Source organism: Typopeltis vanoorti, chromosome 16, assembly GCF_054136105.1.
Source record: "Typopeltis vanoorti isolate ZY-2024b chromosome 16, IOZ_Tvanoo_1.0, whole genome shotgun sequence".
Classification (NCBI taxonomy): Eukaryota; Metazoa; Arthropoda; class Arachnida; order Uropygi; family Thelyphonidae; genus Typopeltis; species Typopeltis vanoorti.
The window spans coordinates 44777453-44798281 of record NC_143564.1 but is presented as its reverse complement, the minus strand read 5'-3'; the positions used below and the strand labels follow the sequence as shown (position 1 = coordinate 44798281).

Genomic DNA, 20829 nt, shown 5'->3' with positions numbered 1-20829 from the left:
GAAAATAAGAACAAAACCTTGGAAATTTAGTAGCAGATACTAAAGAAAATGATGATTGCTTTATCCAGAGAGGCACGTGAAGTGGTTGTTTGCAAAGATAGAAAAATCAGAACTTCATGATAGACTCAAAAGGTCAAAAAGGTAATCAAGGAAAGCATATGAAGAGTTCCTGGTAAGTAAGTCAGTATATGCCCTGATCAAATACAGAGAAAATGCAAGTAAGTGGAACAATATGTAAAAGTACTAAACAAAAGTCATGGGAAGACTGGTAAGAACATAGAAGATCAGTATCAAGATGACAAAATGTTCTAATAAAAATGCTTAGAAATGGAGGAAAGAGTACTCTATAAGGAATCAGAGGTGATAAAAGCAACAATAAAACTGAAGATAAAGATGTTCAAGAGGTCTGGATTAGTTACTTTGAAAGATTAGTAAATAAAACAAGAAGTCAGCCACTTGTGGTTGATCCTAGTGGTGAGCGTTGGGTGGCATGACTGGTATCTCAGTACCGACGTGTAACAGTCACACAGCTCACCCACCAGTGTAACAGTGGGATAGTTCAACCCATTTCCAGATCCACCATACCTTGCTTCGCCTGGGGTTCCACAGCCGGAGACCAACAAGGGAACCAATGATGACTGCCAAGCATCGCAAACAACTCCTCTCATGGGCCAAGGTATGTCGGCAATGGATCCTTGACAGATGGAAGAAGGTCGTCTGGAGTGATGAGTCCAATTTCCTGCTGCACCGTGCTGATAGCCAGGTTCATATTTGAACCTGGCCATCAGCCCTATCCCCTGGTTGCACATGTGGGGTTCAACAGGTCTGGGGAGCTTTTTCCTGGCATGCCCTAGGTCCATTGGTTATCATCCCATGAACAGTGGTAGAAAATATTCATGAAAAATGCAATCAGAAGTACACATCAATACATGAGATAGAAAAAAAGTTATCAAAATCCTGAAATATGGAAAGGCAGCTGGAGCATTTGATATTTGACCACTGATATTGTCACACTGCATAATTCAGAAGGACTAGTTAAAGGTCTGATTTCCAGATGAATGCAGAAGAACTCTCATAGTACTCATCTGTGAAAAAGGAAATAACACAAGGTGAGAATTACATAGGGATTTTCGCTACTCAGTGTTCCTGGAAAGATTTATGGAAGCATATCTGAGAAAAGACTAAGAAAAATTGTGTGAGTGTGTGTGGGAAACGACTTAAAGAACAAGCAGTGTTCATACAGACAAATACACCTTGTTAGGATCAGATTTTCACTTTATGACAACAGTTGAGATATTATGGGAATATAACAAGACAGTATGTTGAATTTTTTCTTGACAATTATTCATAAGACTATTACACTTTTTTATAAAATCTTTATCAAGTAGCTTTATTTTTATCCTCCTACATGTTTCGCCAATCTGTTTCTATTGGCATCCTCAAGGAATACAAATCAGTAAGCACAAAATGAAGGTTACAGACTAGTAGTAAAGTAGCTTTATTTTTATCCTCCTACATGTTTCGCCAATCTGTTTCTATTGGCATCCTCAGGGAATACAAATCAGTAAGCACAAAATGAAGGTTACAGACTAGGTTATAACCGATGGTTCTAAATCATACAAAAAATTGGTATTGTGCGTGACAATGTGCGTGTCTCGTTAACGTGATTTATTCGTGATGACTCATGACGTAATTGTTATGAAAGTTCATTTCTTTGATGTTTAATGATCTGATAAAAGTTTTCCAAATTTCTGGTAAAATTAGACCTTGATTCTTGTTTAGGTTTTCAGTTTTACGGGCGACTGTAGCTGCTTCTTTAAAGTTTCTTGAATGGTAGTTATCTTCTATGTATGGCATAAGGCTCTTATCCCACTCAATGTGATGGTTAGTAGAGGCAAAGTGGCATGAAATGTCTTGTCTGTTATTTCTGACATATCCTATGTGTTCTTTCTTTCTCGTTTCGAAGCTTCTAGATGTCTGACCTACGTAACTAATACCACATGAGCAAGGAATATTATATACTCCAGAGTATTTGTAGAATGGGTGAGGATCTTTCGGTGATCTTAAAAATTTCCGAATAGTATTGATTGGTTTGAATGCCACTCTGATCTTGTATGGTTTTAAAAGGTTAGCTAATTTTTTGGAAAGGTTGTTGACAAAAGGAATTGTAACTGTACTGATGTATTGGACGTCATCACGTTGTCGATGTGGTATATCAGTAAATAGAATCTTGTTATAGAGTCTTTTAGGGTAACCATTTAAAGAAAGTTCTCTGGATATTGTGATTAATTCCGTTAGTAGGTCATCCTTGTCTGTCGTATACTGTATAGCTTTTTTCTTGAGACTATGGATAATGCTAAGTTTCTGAGCTATGTGATGAGCTGAGTTGAAATGGAGGTAATGTCCAGTATTTGTAGGTTTTCTGTATACAGATAGGTTGATACTATTATTGGATTGTTTCTTTATTAAAATGTCAAGGAATGGCAGTTTTTTATCTTTTTCCATTTCTAATGTGAATTTGATGGTATTGTGGAAACTATTGATTTTGTTGAGGTAATTCATTAGTTCTTCTTTTGTATGATCCCAAATGATAAAGATGTCATCTACATATCTGTACCAAATTTTCAAATAACAAACAAGACATTTCAGGCCTTTCATGCCACTTTGCCTCTACTAACCATCACATTGAGTGGGATAAGAGCCTTATGCCATACATAGAAGATAACTACCATTCAAGAAACTTTAAAGAAGCAGCTACAGTCGCCCGTAAAACTGAAAACCTAAACAAGAATCAAGGTCTAATTTTACCAGAAATTTGGAAAACTTTTATCAGATCATTAAACATCAAAGAAATGAACTTTCATAACAATTACGTCATGAGTCATCACGAATAAATCACGTTAACGAGACACGCACATTGTCACGCACAATACCAATTTTTTGTATGATTTAGAACCATCGGTTATAACCTAGTCTGTAACCTTCATTTTGTGCTTACTGATTTGTATTCCCTGAGGATGCCAATAGAAACAGATTGGCGAAACATGTAGGAGGATAAAAATAAAGCTACTTGATAAAGATTTTATAAAAAAGTGTAATAGTCTTATAATAACAAGACAGTTTTTAAAGTTTTATAGATCTGAAAGAGGTATGACAAGATGCCAAGAGAAAAGCTGTTCAAAACAATACAATTATAAGGTGTAAATGGGACATTATATTGAGCAATGCATAGTACATATATATACTATCTATGGCTCTATATATCTATATTCATATCTATATCTGAGTTTTCAGTCAGCAGTTAGAATTGAAAGGAGTAGAGGAAGATAGTTTAACGTTAAATCAGTTGTAACACAAGAGTGCACATTATCTCCACTGTTATACATCTACATGGATTGCATTATGAAGAAAAGTGATGCAAGACCTGGTTTCAAAATAGGGAATATTACATTCAGGTTCTTTACTTTATGCAGATGTTATACTGTTAAAGAAATCCAGTACAAGTCTGCAGGATTTGCAACTTAAATTGATTACCTTGTGTAATATCAGATTTTGATACGAAAATCAGCAATAAAAAGAAACTATGAAAATAAGCAGGAATACTGAAAACATCATCTACTGTGGAAGGAAAACTTTTAAATCTAGTAAAACATATCAGTTATTTAGGGAGAATTTTTAATGAAGATGGAAATTAAATATGAAAATAGACAACAGAATAAGCAAAAGCTGGTATGGAAGGAAGGCAACTGAATATCCATATATATATATATACAAGGGTATTCTGAAAAGATAATCACCATGAAGGAATTGAGGAAGAACCATGTAACTTACACATTATTCTACACATTTCCAACAGTGCTATATACTTGTTACAACGATGCTGCTTCATTTGCAATCCTCTGAGGAGTGCACATTTCCCTTGGTGCACAAACCAGTCCTCAGCTGCAGATATGACTTCATCACCTGTGGTAATTTTTGTTACTTTCAAGTGTTTCTTTAAATCTGGGAATAGGAAAGTCAGATGGGGCCAAGTCTGGCAAATAAGGTGTGTGAGGCAGATATTAAAAGCCCAAGTTGTGTTTTGTCTGTTGGGTTTCATGAGCAGTGTGAGTAGGTGTATTGTCCAAAAAACAACATGCCTCTGCTCAGTTTCCCATGTCATTTTTCCTTCATTACCTCCTTCAATCTGCAGAGCTGTTGAATAAACTGATGCTGTAACAGTTTCACTTTTTTTTTGAGGTACTTGGTAAGGATTACACCATCCACATCCCAAAAGATAATGGCAAGAACTTTCCCTGCTGACTTTGGGTTTCGGAACTTTTTTTGGTCACGGAGAACGTTTGTGTTTCCACTCCAATGACTGTTGTTTGGTCTCTGGGTTATAGTGTTGAAGCCATGTTTCATCAACAATTAAATGAGCCAAAAAATTTGCATGTTGGGGACCCACTTCACTGAAAGCTTCTGCATGTCCAGATGTTGGTGAATAATGACCCCAACTCATTCCCTGGATATCTGCAGAATCTGTGCAATGTTTTTGGCTGGTATTCATCTACATTAAGGATCATGACTGCAACGATGTTTTCAGGTGGGATTGCTGTGGAAGGTGTTCATGACCTGGGGGCATCTGTAGTCTTAGGATGCCCAATTTTAAACTTGGCTACCCATCTGGCAACTGTTGGATATGCTGGAGCACAGTCCCCTAAAGTCTCACACAAAGTTTGGTGGATCGCAGTTGTGGACTTTTCTTGCAGCATGAAAAATTAGGCAAAAAACTGTGTCTTTGAATTTCTTCAAAACCTCTGACATTTCTTATATATTCTAAAAGAAAAAGAACAAATTATTACCATTTGATAAAACATGGGAGTTAAAGGGTTTTAAGATATGTTCTTTCTTATGGTTATATCAGTTAATATCATTTTTGTTCTAGGTGTTTATCAGAAATTTTCAATCCCCCCCTCCCCCATAATAAGAGAGAAACTACTCAAAACACTAAACTAGTTGTATACAAGACAGTGTTCAAACCAGTTAACTTATTGGATATGAGAGCTGGATTAGAAATAAAACACTTAATCAAAGACTGAAGATTACAAATATGAAAGTTCTAAGAAAGATTAGGGAAGTGAACAGATAGCAACATTGTCAGCATTCAGGAATGTATGAGAGCACAGCAAATCTCAGGTGGCATGGTCATTTAAACAGAATTGGAAAGAAAAGATTACTAAAGCATGTATTTTATGCCAAGATGGCAGGAAAAAGACCCAGAAAAACACCAAGATCTAGCCAGATTGATATAACTAGTGCTTAGAAGACCAAGTTATAAGATCTGACAACACTGGAATCTCAACAGTTAAAAGGTTATTGAAAGCTTTTTCACTTGGTTATAAATTAAAGATGCCAAGAACCAACAGAAAAGGATTAAACCAACACTGTTGGTTTAATCCTTTATCCAAGTGCAAGCAAACAAAGTTCGCATGCGAAGTATCGTCAGGACTATTGTACTTGTATATAGAGACTAGGGACTTCACATTGATTGCCTTAATATCCCATAATGAAAAGCAGCCTTTCAGTAGTATATAATGCTGTCATTATGAGAAGAGCCATTATCTAGACAAGTTCCTTTATTGAGGTCTCATCAGAGGCAGACCCAGAAAAAACATCAATGTTGAAGTAATGCAGAAGTCATATACATCTCATATACAAGTAGTGAAAAGATGTAACACCGTATTAACAAAATACTCTAGATTATCACACTGATGAGACCTCAATAAATGTTGAAATTAGTCTGGGTTGTGGCCCCTTCCCATAATCCATTATACACATCTGAAAGGGTGTGTGCTTTGCATAATGGGATACTAAAGCAGTTAATGCGAAGTCACTAGCCTCTATATACAAGTAGTCTAGTGATGATGATGATACTCCACATACAAACTTTGTTTGCTTACACTTTGATGGAGGATTAAACAAGAAATTCTTGGCATTTTTAATTTAGATATCACATTAGTTTGGAAGAAAATCATTAATAAGAAGTCAGTAATGATGTAAACTCTTCATGTAGTGCTATCATAATATCCTGTACATGTTGTGAGGATATATATCAGGAATTGACAATGATGAACTGATCACACACAATGAGTTAGAACTGATCACTCACAATGAGTTTGACTACTGAGATGCTAGAAAAATAATAACTCCAGACATCAGATTAACTTCATTTTTTTTTTTTAATCTGATTCTTTCTACACTACTCTTTCCTCAATTTCTTTGTTTTTTTCAATAGCTCACCAGAATGTTTTGTCAGCATAGCATCAAATATTTAATCTTCTTACCAAACTTTTCCATGCTTCTGTTCAGTTATTTTTGTGCATGGATTAGGTTTCTCATTTTTTTCTGTGTTCCTTTGGGGCATATATTATTATTACAGACACTTCCAAGGAGTCCAAAGACTCACCGAGGAAGGGCACCTACTCTACAACTTTCCACATCCACCAACTACAGCGAACTGCATCATTTACACCAACGCCATCTATTGCATACTACCATCACTAATATTTTCACAGACAATCACAAACCATTCCCACGGCGGAATTCAAATCCGCAGCCGTTTGGCTGGAGAGCGGATACACTAACCACTAGGCCAACCAGGCCAGCAATATTGACATACCTGCCATAAACTGTGGACACAATATCTTCTTTTCCAATACTATCCTCAATCCAAAATGAAGTTTGAATTTTTGTAAACAAGTTCACCACATGCCTCTCTGGCTGAATCAATGAACGCTTTCAATTTTGTCAATGAATCTCCCTGTTTCATGTTTCAGATTTCCTTCTCCCCACTCCATCCTCCAATATGTTTTGAGTATACCTCAAAGTTTATTAACTTTGATTTTTTTTTTTTTTTACATATTTTTCTTTTTAATATGATATTCATTTTTATTTTGCTTAAAACTAAACGATGACTCTCTATTTTGAATCTCCTGCATCCTGAACCACTGTGAGAATATTACTGTTAACAATAATCTAGAGAATAAGACTTTGCTTATTATCATGTTGTGTTCTCCATGTGAATTTGTGCACATTTCCTTAACTTTTTAACGAAATGCGTACAAATTCACATGGAATTATTTTAAGTTATTCTAAGTAGCAGTCCCCATAAATGTTTCCATAATGAATGCTGAACAATAAGTTTAACAACGAAGGAAAAATATATGCTAGTACTTGAAGGTTACTATAATATAATCATCATGTATTTTTATAAATGATTTATCACTCACTAGTTCTTGTCTTTGTTCCCATCCAGCTCTGATCTTTATATGGGATCTTTTTTAAGTCCTGACCCAACTGTACAGCTAATTCTAAGGAAATGTGAAAAAACTTGTAATGATTCTGGTATAACTAATTTATAAGTATGAGTGTAAAAAAATATTTATTCATTCAACTAGTTTCCTATGAACTATGGCATAATTTCAAATAAAGTTAAATATCAATTTCAAAACACAGCAGCACAATGATTTTTAAAACAAAATGATGTTAATGGAATCATTGAAGTGCATATCATGTTGCAATGTCACGCATGTACTTCATTGTTAATCTGTGCTGCTGTGTAACATCTCATAACATCAATTTTAGGTATTTGTATGTACATTGATCTGCTGTGTGGCACTCCAGACTGTGGTGGTTAGATTTTGTGCTCTCTAATTTAATCATTATTTAAAGTGATTTTTACCTAATTTACATCCTAAAGGACAGTGCAGAAATAGATGTAAAGGAACTGAAGAACTTAATACCAACTGTAAGTACTGTGAGCTTTTCAACAAAAAGATTTTTTTCTATTTTAACAGTGGCCAAAGCAAGTACGACAGAGTGCTACAAATCTTGCCAACTCCGACAGGCCAGCTGAAGTTCAGAAGTGACATAGCTGCAAGTTGGAGATTACAGACAAGGAAAAGAACCTTCAGAGCGATTTTTGTTGTCAGTCAACATGCACTAATTGTGCAAAAACTAACCAATCAGTGGTAAAACTCTTGACCAACCTCAGCCAGCCATTTTTTTTTCCCCTGTGCCTCCCTTTTGTTAAACAGTTTCTAAATCTCAGGAAGCACATGGACAGCTTAGAGCAGCACCCAATTACACTTGATGATACTTTTTTTTGATGATAGAAGAGATTCCCAATCAATGTCATTAGAGTGCCTATCGCTGAAAATGCAGGCAAACTTCACAACCTTATTGCCATGTCAGTCCGAGAAACTACAGAGGCAGAGAATAAAAAATACAATGTCACTGTATTGAACTATCATTCCAAAAGAGACACGATACTAAACAATGACATCTGTAAGCTCACTGAACAATGTGAATTTGACCTTGGGGAAAATCATCAGGTGTCAATGGTTTGGGCCCCACGAACACTTGGAGTGACAGAATGAATCTACTGTGCCTAGTCAAAGTTGATTCTGATATACGAGGGTGGTTTGAAAAGTTCTCAGCCTCAACCATAGATGGCAAGACTATCGGCAAGATCTTTTTTTTTTTCTATGTTGGTACATCTGACATAAGCATCCATGTGAAATTGCAAGTAGTTTGTTGTATACAGCTGTCTGAAGCAAAAGTGTTGTCTGTATCCCTTGAAATGGATGAAATTGAGTATCATGCAGTTACAAAATTCTTTGTAAAAGAAGATTTAACGCAAAAGATATTCATTTGAAGTTCATAAACGTTTATGGGCACTCTTCTCCTTCATTTTCGACAATTAAGAAATGGGCTGCCGAGTTTAAACACGGCCATACGAGCCTTGAAGATGATCCACATGAAGGACATCCAAAAAGTATAACAACACCAAAAATCATTGATCAAGTGCACAATATGGTATTGGATGACCGACGAGTCAAAGTACATGAAATTGCTGAGACTATAGACATTTCAAAAGAACGTGTAGGATATATTTTGCATGAAGAATTGCAAATGAAAAAGCTTTGCACAAGATGGGTGCCACGGTTACTCACAGCAGATCAAAAACGCATTTGCATGAAAATCTCTGAAAAGTGCTTGCAGCATTTTAACAAGAATAAAACTGATTTTGTGAGTCAATTTATTACTATGGATGAGACTTGGATTCACCATTACAGACCAGAATCCAAATAGTAGTCAAAACAGTGGACAGAAGCCGGCTGTTCAGTGCCAAAGAAGACAAACTCAGTTCCATCAGCAGGAAAGGTCATGGCATCGGTGTTTTGGGATACTAAAGGCATTTTGTTTATTAATTATCTTGAAAAGGGTAAAACAATAACCGAGGAATATTATTCCGATCTTTTAACCAGATAGACAAAAAAATGCATGAGAAAAGACCTGGTTTGCAGAAGAAAAAAAGCATCTTTCATCAGGACAATTCACCTGCCCACAAAGTGTTTTGGCAATGGGAAAATTAAAGGATCTACACTATGAATTGTTGTAACATCCACTCTATTCCCCAGATTTGGCTCCCTCTGATTCTTCCCACAAAACTAAAACTCTTCCTATGGTCAGCGTTTTTCTTCAAATCAAGAAGTGATTGCAGCTGCAAAGGGGTATTTTGCAGATCTTACTGAAAACCACTACAGGGATGGGGATTAATGGCACTGGAACATTGCTGGAATAAATGTATTAATCTTTTGGGAGATTATGTTGAAAAATAAAAATAATTTTGAAATTATAAATTTGTTTTTTCATTATTAGGCTGAGAACTTTTCAGACCACCCTTGTACTAGCAAGAAAATCAGTTATAATGTGAATCAAGTGCTACCACATCATGTATACAAGCCTGGACAAATCTTATGCAGCAAGAACAAAATAGAAAATTATAGCAACAACTGGAAGAAGAATGACCAAGTGGAGATGATGCATGGACAATTATAAAAAAAATGAGTACTAATGAGAAAATCTATTCTTACCACCAGCCAGCACAGAAACTCTAACTTTATCACTGGAGAGGGAAAGTACATGATCTATGCTATCAACCGTGCAGAATCTTCCTAATACACTAAACCAATATACGTATCCTCCATTTAAACCTCAATGATGTCCATTTCCTTCTCCAATCTACAAAATCCCACTTACTTTTCCCTGACAGAAACCCAAATTTCAACTCTCCCCAAGCACTACTCACTGCAGCTTTCCCAGTTACACACTCTTTGGCTTCTTTCACCCCAAAGGTGGGATTTATGCATATGTTTTGTTGGTGCCAACATAATATGTCAAAGAGTACTCAACGTGGAATCTCCCAATTTTTACCTTCTCTGACTGAAAATCTCTATACCCCATCCTATCAAATTCATTTACTTTCTCTGCTGCTCTCCTAATGCCACCAACCAATCTGAACTTTTCCATTTCCTTTCCTTAAAAGTCAATATTCTTCAATCCAACTTTCCTAATAGTAAGGTTATTTTCCTTGGAAACTTTAATGTTCACAGCACCAGCTGGCTCTGCTACTCTAATTTTCATTTTATGGAAGATGAGAAGAAGACAATATAGTTTTTCTGGAGCATTTCCAGCACAGGAATGGAAATTAAATTTAACAATAAAAATAACAAAAAAATAAAATAAAATGAAATAAATAAGGAAAGAGTTATAATTATCAACTTAAAAGCAACTATGAATATTATTTGGATCTGAAAATATAGTTGTTTTTTTGCCAGATGAGTAATTTATTTTACAAACAGATTCAAAATTTTGTGTCTGTTATAATACCACTCACCTAGCTAAAAAAAAAACACTCTCCAGCAAAAGTTTATTAATATAAATCCTAGCATTTTAGATATGTTTTGTAAAATGAACAAGAACCTATTCATTTTGTTTGCTAATCAGTTATCCGGATTTGCAGATTTTACTGAAATTTGGCATCTATAATCCTTATAAATATTTTTGGCCATCTCAATTTTTATTTTATTGAGACCACAGGGACAACAACAAAAAATTACATGGTAAAGTAACTCTTCTTTGGAAAGAACAGCAATTTAATAAAATTTGATACTTAACGTGTGAACAAGAATATCTAAGAATATCTAAATTTCAGTTTCAGTCAGATCATTTTTATTTGTAAAACAACTTGAACTAATATTTATGATTACACAGTAACTTGATGGATAAAATAAATAAATAAATCAGCTAACACCTTTTATTCTAATACAGGGGGGGGGGGAGTAGGATAAGCTGTTTAGTCCCATCTTACTTTTGGGAGACTGAGAAGGCAGTTCAATCTCCACCTTGTTCTTGTCAATCAAGATAGCTTGCCCAAGTCTATCACTAATTATAAGCAGCATCTGGTGAAGAGAAGGCAGACAACTACTGCTATCTCATGGACCCTAACCAATATATTTATTGACTGAAATAGTATGGGCTCTACAGTCTATTTCCTTGAGTTTACAAGATGAAAAACACCCGAGCTTCTAGGAGAAAAAAACCTACTTGTCTGTGCCAGAAATCAATTAACTTGGGAATCAGTTAAAGAAAGGATTAGAAAAAGTTATAATAGGTGGCGACTACATTCCAACCAAGAAGGCTTTCTTCAGAAGCTTAGTGCTATGGATGCATATGCAACTTTCATAAGGCTAAACAGGCCTAACAAAGATTCCTCTCAGCGGGACTATAATTGAAAGGCACAACATCCAGTTCTTCCAGTTGCACTATGCTTCAGTTTGATTGAAATTAATGAAATTTGGTATCTAAGATTTCTACTATATTTGTTGAGCAAAACAAAATAATATACCTATGTAAAGCTAAAAACAGACTGAATTTTCATAAAGCATGCTCTAAATCTTAACACACACACTTTTTCACTTTTTTTTTTTTTGTTAAAAAAAAACTATTTGACCCTTTGTAAACTTCCAGAAATTATGCTAATCATCAAGAAAATTATGAAAATGCCAACAATCAAAACTTTAATTCTATAATTTTAAACTTTGCTGGATGTAAACAATCATAAAATCCTTGACAAAGAATATCATCAAATGATCACATGGATACATATTTTGCAGTGTAATAATTAATAATTTTTTTCTTCTTAAAATCATCTTAACTTTGTTTCAAGACTGGTTGAGCATTTTTTTTTGTTTGTTTACTTTGATTGTTTTAATTGTAAAAAGATTCAAAATTATAAGCTTCTCCTTGCTTCATGAAATTTAAACAATCATCAATGATTGTATAATCTTTATTGTCTGCCACTACTAAGAGATGAAAGTTAGTAAGTTAGAAATGGTTATTAAAAAAAAGTGAAATATGAACCTTGGAAAAATATTTATTTCTTTACATAATTCCATTCAAAATTTATGCACTTGTCCCATCGCTTTAACAGTTCTACAAAACCAGCATCACTAGAATTCTCTTGTTTGTCTCAGCCAACTCTGCACCTCATTTTCAACTCCTGATCATCAGGTAAATGTTTGCCACAAATGTGCTGTTTCAGCAGGCCAAACAAGTGTAAGTCAGTTCAGCAAGGTCAGGCTATAAGGTGGATGTTAAAGGGGTTTCCACTGAAGTTTTTAAATGCTTTCCAGGGCTCCTGTAGCTGTATGAGGTCTCGCATTGTCATACAGGAGCAACACTTCTGCTGTCAGTAGGCCTGGATATTTCTTGATGAATTGCATCCTGAAGTTTAAATAAAATTTCACAATATGATGTGGCATTCACATTTTCTGAAAACTGGCCAGCAGTACTTCTCTGGAATCCCTAAAGGCCATAAGCATAAGCTTTTCCACTAATAGCATAACCTTGAACTTCTTGCTTGCAAGTGAACCCAGAATTCATCCTCTGTAAAAATCCTGTTTAACATGTCTTCCTTCATCTGTATAGTGGAATGTTGCAAGGCCAGGCCCATTCATGAATGGGCCTGGTTCACAAAATGAGCACAGTGGATGTTCATTCTGTAAACTTACTCTGCATACTTTCCAAAAATTTAAACAATCATGCTGTAGGCTAGACCAACTATGAAAACAACCTACTGCACTTGATATGCTGTCTATTGTTATCCACCTCACAGTGACTTCTACTGAAATCTCAACAGGATTTTGATCCATATTGTGACATGTTGACATCCCTGTGAAAATTTATAGACTCAGTTGTGAACTGCTGTACATAAACATTTCTCACCATAAACAGGATAAATCTATTTATGAACGTCTTTTGCCCAACAGAAACAAACAGCAAAATGTTCACAGCTATACACTCCTCAAGCACAGTCACGATTTCATACTACTGAAAACAGCTACACAACATATGCATGCACATCTACTATATATACTGTCATCATCCTGGTTTGTGCTGCTATCTAGTGATGCATACTGAAATCCATTCACTTCCAATTCATTTGTTCTGCTTTTGTTTGTAACTTACTGACTTTCCCCTGTAAAATGTATGCTAGACTTACATTCGTGGGTGGGATTCACATATAAAAAAAGTGAGATAATGAAATTTAACACCTACAGAATTGTTCCTATGAGTTTCATAATAGAGCATTTTGCAAGGAAACCACCCCTGATTCAGATGTTATCTGATACAATAATGAAAACTTCTTACTTAATAAAAATTATGGAAACAACTACCGTGTTAGCGTAAAATTTAAATTTAATATAAACCAAAATAATTACTTGACGTTTCAACTTTCACATTAAGGTCATCATCTGGAGTATACAGATGATGACCTTAATGTGAAAGGTCATCATCTGGAGTATACACGTTTCAGTAAGGAAATACTGTGAGTAGACATAATAATTAAAATTATAATAACGGAATTAACTCACGTAAAAAATAATATTTTACGTGAGTTAATTCCATTACTATAATTTTAATGAGTATACACATATATATAAAGAAACAAGCTGCACTACAATCTACATGGCATGCTAAAGTTACATTGATTTGGTCAACCATTAAAACTATTGTCCTGACCTCTGGTGGGAAAAACCCTTACTACATCAAATCTAGAGTCCTGTTATTATTATTATCTATTTGGTTAGAAAATTAAAGAGAGCAACATCTATTTGGTTATAAAAAGCTAGAGAGCAACATGTTCACACAAAGATTACTAAGTATACACATAAATTAAAACAAAACAAAACAGTATGGATGGTGGCCAATAAAAACTGAAATAATTGCTTAGAGTCCTAAAGTCAGGGTTTGCTGGAAAACTTGAAGAACTAAGTGGGCTGAATTGTACATCCAAATTCTTGGGATTTTTATATCACCATTAATGTTAAGATTAGGATGGTAAATCAAAATTTCACAAGCTTCTTTAAATTTCCGTTCATGCCAAATTTTTGTATGATGTAAAGAACATGTATTTTTCCAATCAGTTTGGTGTAGGGTGTTAAGAGCATCACCAATGTTAATTGTCACCAATCTGGTGACGCTTCACCAAAATTGTGAAAATTTAATGTGTCGTTTGTGTTCTTTTTTTTACGGATAGGGATTTTTGGTAATAACAATTTTATATGAGTAACTTTTGTGCACACATGTTGCTCTCTAGCTTAATTTATTTTTGCAACCAAATAGATGATAATAATAATAACAGGACTCTAACTTTGATGCAGTATGGGTTTTTTTTTCCCACCAGAGGTCAGGCCAATAGTTTTAATGGTTGACCAAATCAATATCATTTTAGCATACCATAGATTGTAGTGCAGCTTGTTTCTTTGTATATATGTGTATACTCCAGATGATTACCTTAATGTGAAGGTGGAAACATCGAGTGATTATTTTGGTTTATATTAAACTGAAGTTTTACTCTAATACAGTAGTTGTTTCCATAATTTTTATGATGAATTCTGATCACCATGTAACCATGAAGGAAAGAAAACTTCTTACCATGTAACTTTTGGGACATCTGTCCTTTAGACTTATCTAATGGTGTTTCTCCATACTTGTTACAGATTGACACTAGAGCACCATTATTAATCAGATCCTAATAATGAGATTAAAAAAAAAAAAAAATCACTACATAAATCTGCTTTGAAAAATTACAGAAATGAAACTTATAAATAATGCATTAAAAATGTTATATGTCATATAAGAGTAAGGTCTCATTTACATAAATATAACTGGCTGGGTTATATACAATTTTTCCTTCTGCTATATTTTAATATATAATGAAAAAAAAATTCTAAGCCATATGATTATGACATTTTCATATTTTCTGGAAACAATGTTTTATGGTTTTTAAGAATTCAATGTTGATTGCAAATGACATGTTGTTTCATACAACACAGTATGTTATAAAACATATGGTATAAAGAAGAGTTAGCATATTATATTCCTTGAATTCTATCTATACAAGCACTTGACCTAGAGATAGAGCAAAAATTAAACAGCACGATGATAAAGCCAATCTGATTCTGTTATTTCTACTTCAGTTCATAAATTAAATTGCAACCAGGGTAGAAATCTCTAATGGTGGCAGCCATATGAATAATATAGGCATGAGTTTGAAGCAGTTTGGTGTGGGATATAGGTTAACATGACAAAACACGTAACTAAGTGCTGCTACTGACTAGGCTATCTAAAGCGGACTGTGAACTTTATAAACAGATAAACCTTATCGATACAAGTAGAAATATCATTATTGGTCATTTTAATTATGAATAAATAAATGTATTATCTTGCATTTTCATTGGATACAACTGCAATGTCCTCAGTCGAAAATGCAAGGTAATGTATTTTGGACTTAAGGACATTGCAGACACAATATTATATGGTTATAATATAACATTATATTATGATTTACTAAAACTCATCACACTGGATGACGGTAATATTGAAGAAATCACTAACTTGTAGGGATATACAAGCACATCTTGATTACTACACTCAGCTACAGTCATGTGTTCAAAGGAGATGAAAAGAAAACTTCCTAGCTTATAGAATTGTGTACATGACAGGCAGTCTTCAAAGTTTGAGTAATTGATGAAAGAGATGAGATATGATAAAAACATATAGCTGGTAAGGGGATCTTATAGTATACACACAAATGAGATTTTATAGCTCATGCCAAGTGGGGGAAAAAAACTCAGAGTCATCCCTAGAAACTACATAAGATTGTGGTTAGAAAGTAAAGAAGTCCAGGTTCTTCTTACATTGTGTGGTGAGTGTCTGGAATAGACTAGTGAACAGTGAGAGCATCTTTGATAGTCTCCTTCAAGGAGTCAAGGCCTCATCCTCCTGGATGAGTCCTTGATTCCTTGAAGGAGGCTACATAATAATTATTACTGTTATGGGTTTTATATAAAACAACTGTTCTGCCAAGGTATGGGATCAACTCAGGTTGCATAAATACAAGGCAGATATTAACAGGGTGGCAATAGTCTCATCATGTTTACATTTCAATTATCCTGATGTGTCAAGAGTGATTAGCAATTTTGGAAATTGATAAGTATCATTGGCAAATTTAACACACTATGTAAAATTTTTGTATTTGTATTTTATTTTAATATATATATATATATAGTTTATGACATTACTTTTTAACTCAAAGTGTTTCCCCTCTTACTTCGTTAATTTTTCGTGGTTGCTTGAGCTTGTGCAAATTGCCTACGCTCTAATCTCTAATCACATATAAAACTATTATTTGACTTGAGTCCTTTCGTAATCTACTTAGCTTTACACAAAATGGACAAAAGTAACTTCTTTTTGTCCATTCTGTGCAGGCAAAAAGATTATTCTGTGAAACCTCACTTTCCCAAAGTAGATTATTTGCACTGATAAAAAAAATTTGGTCTAGTAAAATTCCGTATTATCTCCCAATGTAAACTGCCATCAATAGACAGTATACTTCCCAGATATTCAAAGTTTTCATTAGTGTTCGAGACTTGGCCATTGGGTCTAATGCCATTAATGTTTGCATTTTCTCTACATTTTAAACCATGCTGCTCTCATTCTTCCTGCTATTAATATGTAACCCATAATTTGCTGTCACATTGTTCCATTTGTTCAGTTTCTTCTTAGCTCTAGGACACTATTCCATGACATTATTCATCACTACAATGAACAGCAATGGAGAAAAGATACTTCCTTGTCACAGTCCATTATTTAGTCTTCATGCAGCTCTTAAATTTAACATACATATTCTTGATCATGACTGTTTCTTTTTTCTATGCATATCTCTTTTCCAAACTTTCCTAAGCTTTTCTCCAATGAACCCAACAAAGGTGGTTTTTTTTTTTTTTTTTTTTTTTTTTTTTTTTTTTTTTTTTTTTAAATCAAGAAATGCCATAAATAGGCAAATAGGCTTTTCTCAAATTCCCAGTGTCTCTCTATCATTTCCCTTACAGCAGAAATCAAATCAACAGTTGACTGCTCTTTTCTAAAACCAAACTGCTCTTCTCTTAGATTTCTCTTTTATTTCTTATTCTTGTTGCCATTATGCTTTCATAAATCTTTGCACAATGACACAATAATGTTATTCCTCTATAATTACTACACTCCCTTCCTGAGCTTCCTTTATTTATTGGAAAAATAATCTCCTTCTTCCAATTATCAGGTATCCCCTATTTTTCCAACTTATTCTAAAGATATCACATAACCATTTCAATCCTGTACTGCCAGAAGCTCTGAACCCATCAACAGACAAATCTATTCCAGGCAATTTTTCATTCTTCATCTTACTTAATGTTTCTTCAACCTCTGCTAGACTTATTTCCTTCTTTTCTCACTCATCACTGTATTCATTCCAGTTTATTCCACTATAGCTTTCATCTTTATTTGACAGATCTCATCTAAAACAATGTTGTCATATCATCCTAATCTCTCTTTCAGTAGTCACAAAATTTTCATCTCTATTTGTTAACATCCTAGTTGTCCACTGCTTATTCCACATGAGTAGCACGTGTATTTGTACATTCTTGTAGAAAGGCTTATACGTTGGTAACACATGACTATTAAATTATTTAAGGAATTTACAACCTATATTTCAGCAATGTTACATTGCCATCTTCCTGGGAACATACAACTATGACACGTGAATGCAGGACTAGAAAAAATCAAATGATGCAGAAGAGAGAAACTACTGTTGTTCCTAGAGTCCTAATGGTGCCTCCTAGCAGGCTATATTTCGGTTGTCTTGGCTGTTGGGCTGATGTTCTCATGATGCACGCTTCCCAAATTTGGGGCAGTCTCATGCACCCAAACTTGTTGAGGTTTGGAAAGTTTTTTTTTAGAGCTGAGGCTGAGTCTATAAACAATCTTTCATATTTAAACTTGCTGCAGTGTATTAACGTGGCTTTCTTCCAACGTATTCTGTGGCAGGTATCCAGAGAATGGTCTGCAAGCCCAGAGTGACTGTACTGGTGAAACCGAATGTAGTCTTTGTGTTCTGAAATCCTGACATTTGCTGTCCTGCCTGTTTGGCCAAATTAGAACTGTCCTACTTTGGCCAAACAGGCAGGACAGCAAATGTCAGGATTTCAGAACACAAAGACTACATCCGGTTTCACCAGTACAGTCACTCTGGGCTTGCAGGCCATTCTCTGGATACCTGCCACAGAATACGTTGGAAGAAAGCCACGTTAATACACTGCAGCAAGTTTAAATATGAATGATTGTTCATAGACTCAGCCTCAGCTCTAAAAAAACTTTCCAAACCTCAACAAATTTGGGAAGCATGCATCATGAGAACATCAGCCCAACAGCCAAGACAACCCAATATAGCCTGCTAGGGGACACCATTAGGACTCTAGGAACAACAGTAGTTTCTCTCTTCTGCCTCATTTGCTTTTTGTAGTGCCTGCATGCACATGTCATAGTTGGATGTTCCCAGGAAGATGGCAATGTGACATTACCGAAATATAGGAAGTATTTATTAAAGTTTCTTTTAATTAATATTCCAGCATACGTTGTAAATTCTTTAAATAATTTAATAGTCATGTATTTGTACAGTCTGATATTCCATGCTAGTGAATGTGCCTTGAATCCCTCCATTCTGACCTTCTGTCTAAAGGTTTCCTTGCCTTATTCTGTATCTCCTGTTTCCATCATTTGCCTAGGTCTAAAAAGCTGTTCTACCTCTTCATTTTCATATCCTTGAAGCTTGATTTTCTGTTATCCAACCATCTCAACAGCAAGGTCATCTTCCTTGATGATTTTAATATGCACTATTTCAAAATAGCATCCCTTTTTCTAATTTCACTAGCCATACTGGAAAATATGCTATTTACTTTAAGTAATGATCAAATGAAAATCATCCACATATGAACCAGAATACCAGACAATCCTCTCCACCTGCTTCAACACTCATTTTTCCCTTAACCAGATTGTACAAGTTTCATCAACTATGGAATTCCTTTTCCTCAGCTACTCCCAATCTCATCCACCCAGAATGCAATGGCACCAAATGGGATAACCACATGAATTCTTCTTTCAAAAAAAGACTATTTTCTGTTCTCTAGATCCACACACTTGCTTCTGTTCAAGTTACAGAAATTATTCACATTGAGAAGAAATACTTCATTCAAAATTCACAACCACTATCTAAGCCAAAACTACTGTTCAACAACAGGAGCAAACATGGGTGAAACGGAGACAGATCATCATCATCAAATTACTGATATGTACCCTTGGGGATAGGGTGTACAGGATAACATTAGTAACTTCCTATCAACAATTTTCCTCCAAATTAATCTGTTAACTGTCAAAATTCCAATGTTATCATGATGATCTTATATTTCTGATCTTCCTCTACCATTCTGTCTTTCCTTTTAATGAAATTAAAAGGAAAGACATACAAAACTGTGATAAGGTCATTTTTAATGTATGGATGTAAAAAGCTGGGCAATAACAAAATCACAATAACTGAGGTCACATACAAAGGAAGTGAGAATATCAATGTGGACGAGTTGTGTAGCTGAAAAGAAACAATCTAGAATAAGTATATAAGAGAATCCCCCCCACACACACATTAGCCACATATGTTATGATGCACCACAGCAATGGTTATAAAGTTATTTAAAACCATGATATAATTTATAAAGTAAGATTATATACAAGAAAACTTTCAGCTAAGAATAATGTAAAATAAATAAATAATAATTTCGCTTTATAAAAGTAATGTAAAGATCTATATATAATTATAAAGGCTAGTCTTTTGTAGAAATTTAAATACACATTGTATTTTGGAGGAAATAGCATATCCTGATGTGGAAGTGTGAAGACAACATATCATAAGTAACAATAAAAGTATTATCCCATTTAAGGTGATGTGGAGATGCTTTTGTGGGTGGCTTCAAAACTTTAATAAACATAAAAATCTTCAGACTATCAAACAATGTATGCAATTAAGTAAATAACGAGAAATGGAATTTTCAAACCATTGACCAGATTCTTTTATCTTCCTTAACAATTAAGTCTGAAAAACTTAATTCGTAAAACAAATTCAATGGATAAAATTATCCATATCTTATGGTCAAAACACAAAACAAATATCTGATTTAACATAAGTTCAAAAGAAGTTTGAAGAGGGTATAAAATTTATGTTACTATCTGCATTAGTACTGTGACTATTTAAAAGGCATCAACTCCAAAGATCCCATATTTTTACTTTTCATTAGGCCAGCTGCTGGCTTGGTTGACCCACTGGTTCTCTCCAGCCAAGAGGGTGGCAGATGGAATGCAGCTGTGCATGCTTGTGATTGTCCTTAGGTAGAGATGAATTTGTGTAAGTGGGGTAGTGTGAGACTACCACTCCATTTAATGGAGGCCTGAAGTGGCTTAAAAAAATTCCATGTTTGGTAGAGTGGGATTTCTGGACTATGTAAAAAAGAAATAAAAAATATATAAAATCAATAAAGTTTAGCTCACTGACAGTGCTATTGTACAATAAGA

The 20829-nt window shown here is 34.6% G+C and overlaps 1 protein-coding gene across 1 annotated transcript in view; it reads right to left on the bottom strand.

Annotated features, from left to right (window-relative positions):
• The window catches only part of Ilk (integrin linked kinase), a 165384-nt gene that overhangs the window by 101421 nt on the left and 43134 nt on the right, over nt 1–20829 (bottom strand). Inside the window, exons 4-5 of the mRNA XM_090406216.1 lie at nt 14827–14923; nt 7272–7352 (exon numbers count right to left, since the gene is read on the bottom strand). Of these exons, the coding sequence (XP_090262342.1) occupies nt 7272–7352; nt 14827–14923 (178 nt within the window). The remainder of the gene's footprint in view (nt 1–7271; nt 7353–14826; nt 14924–20829) is intronic.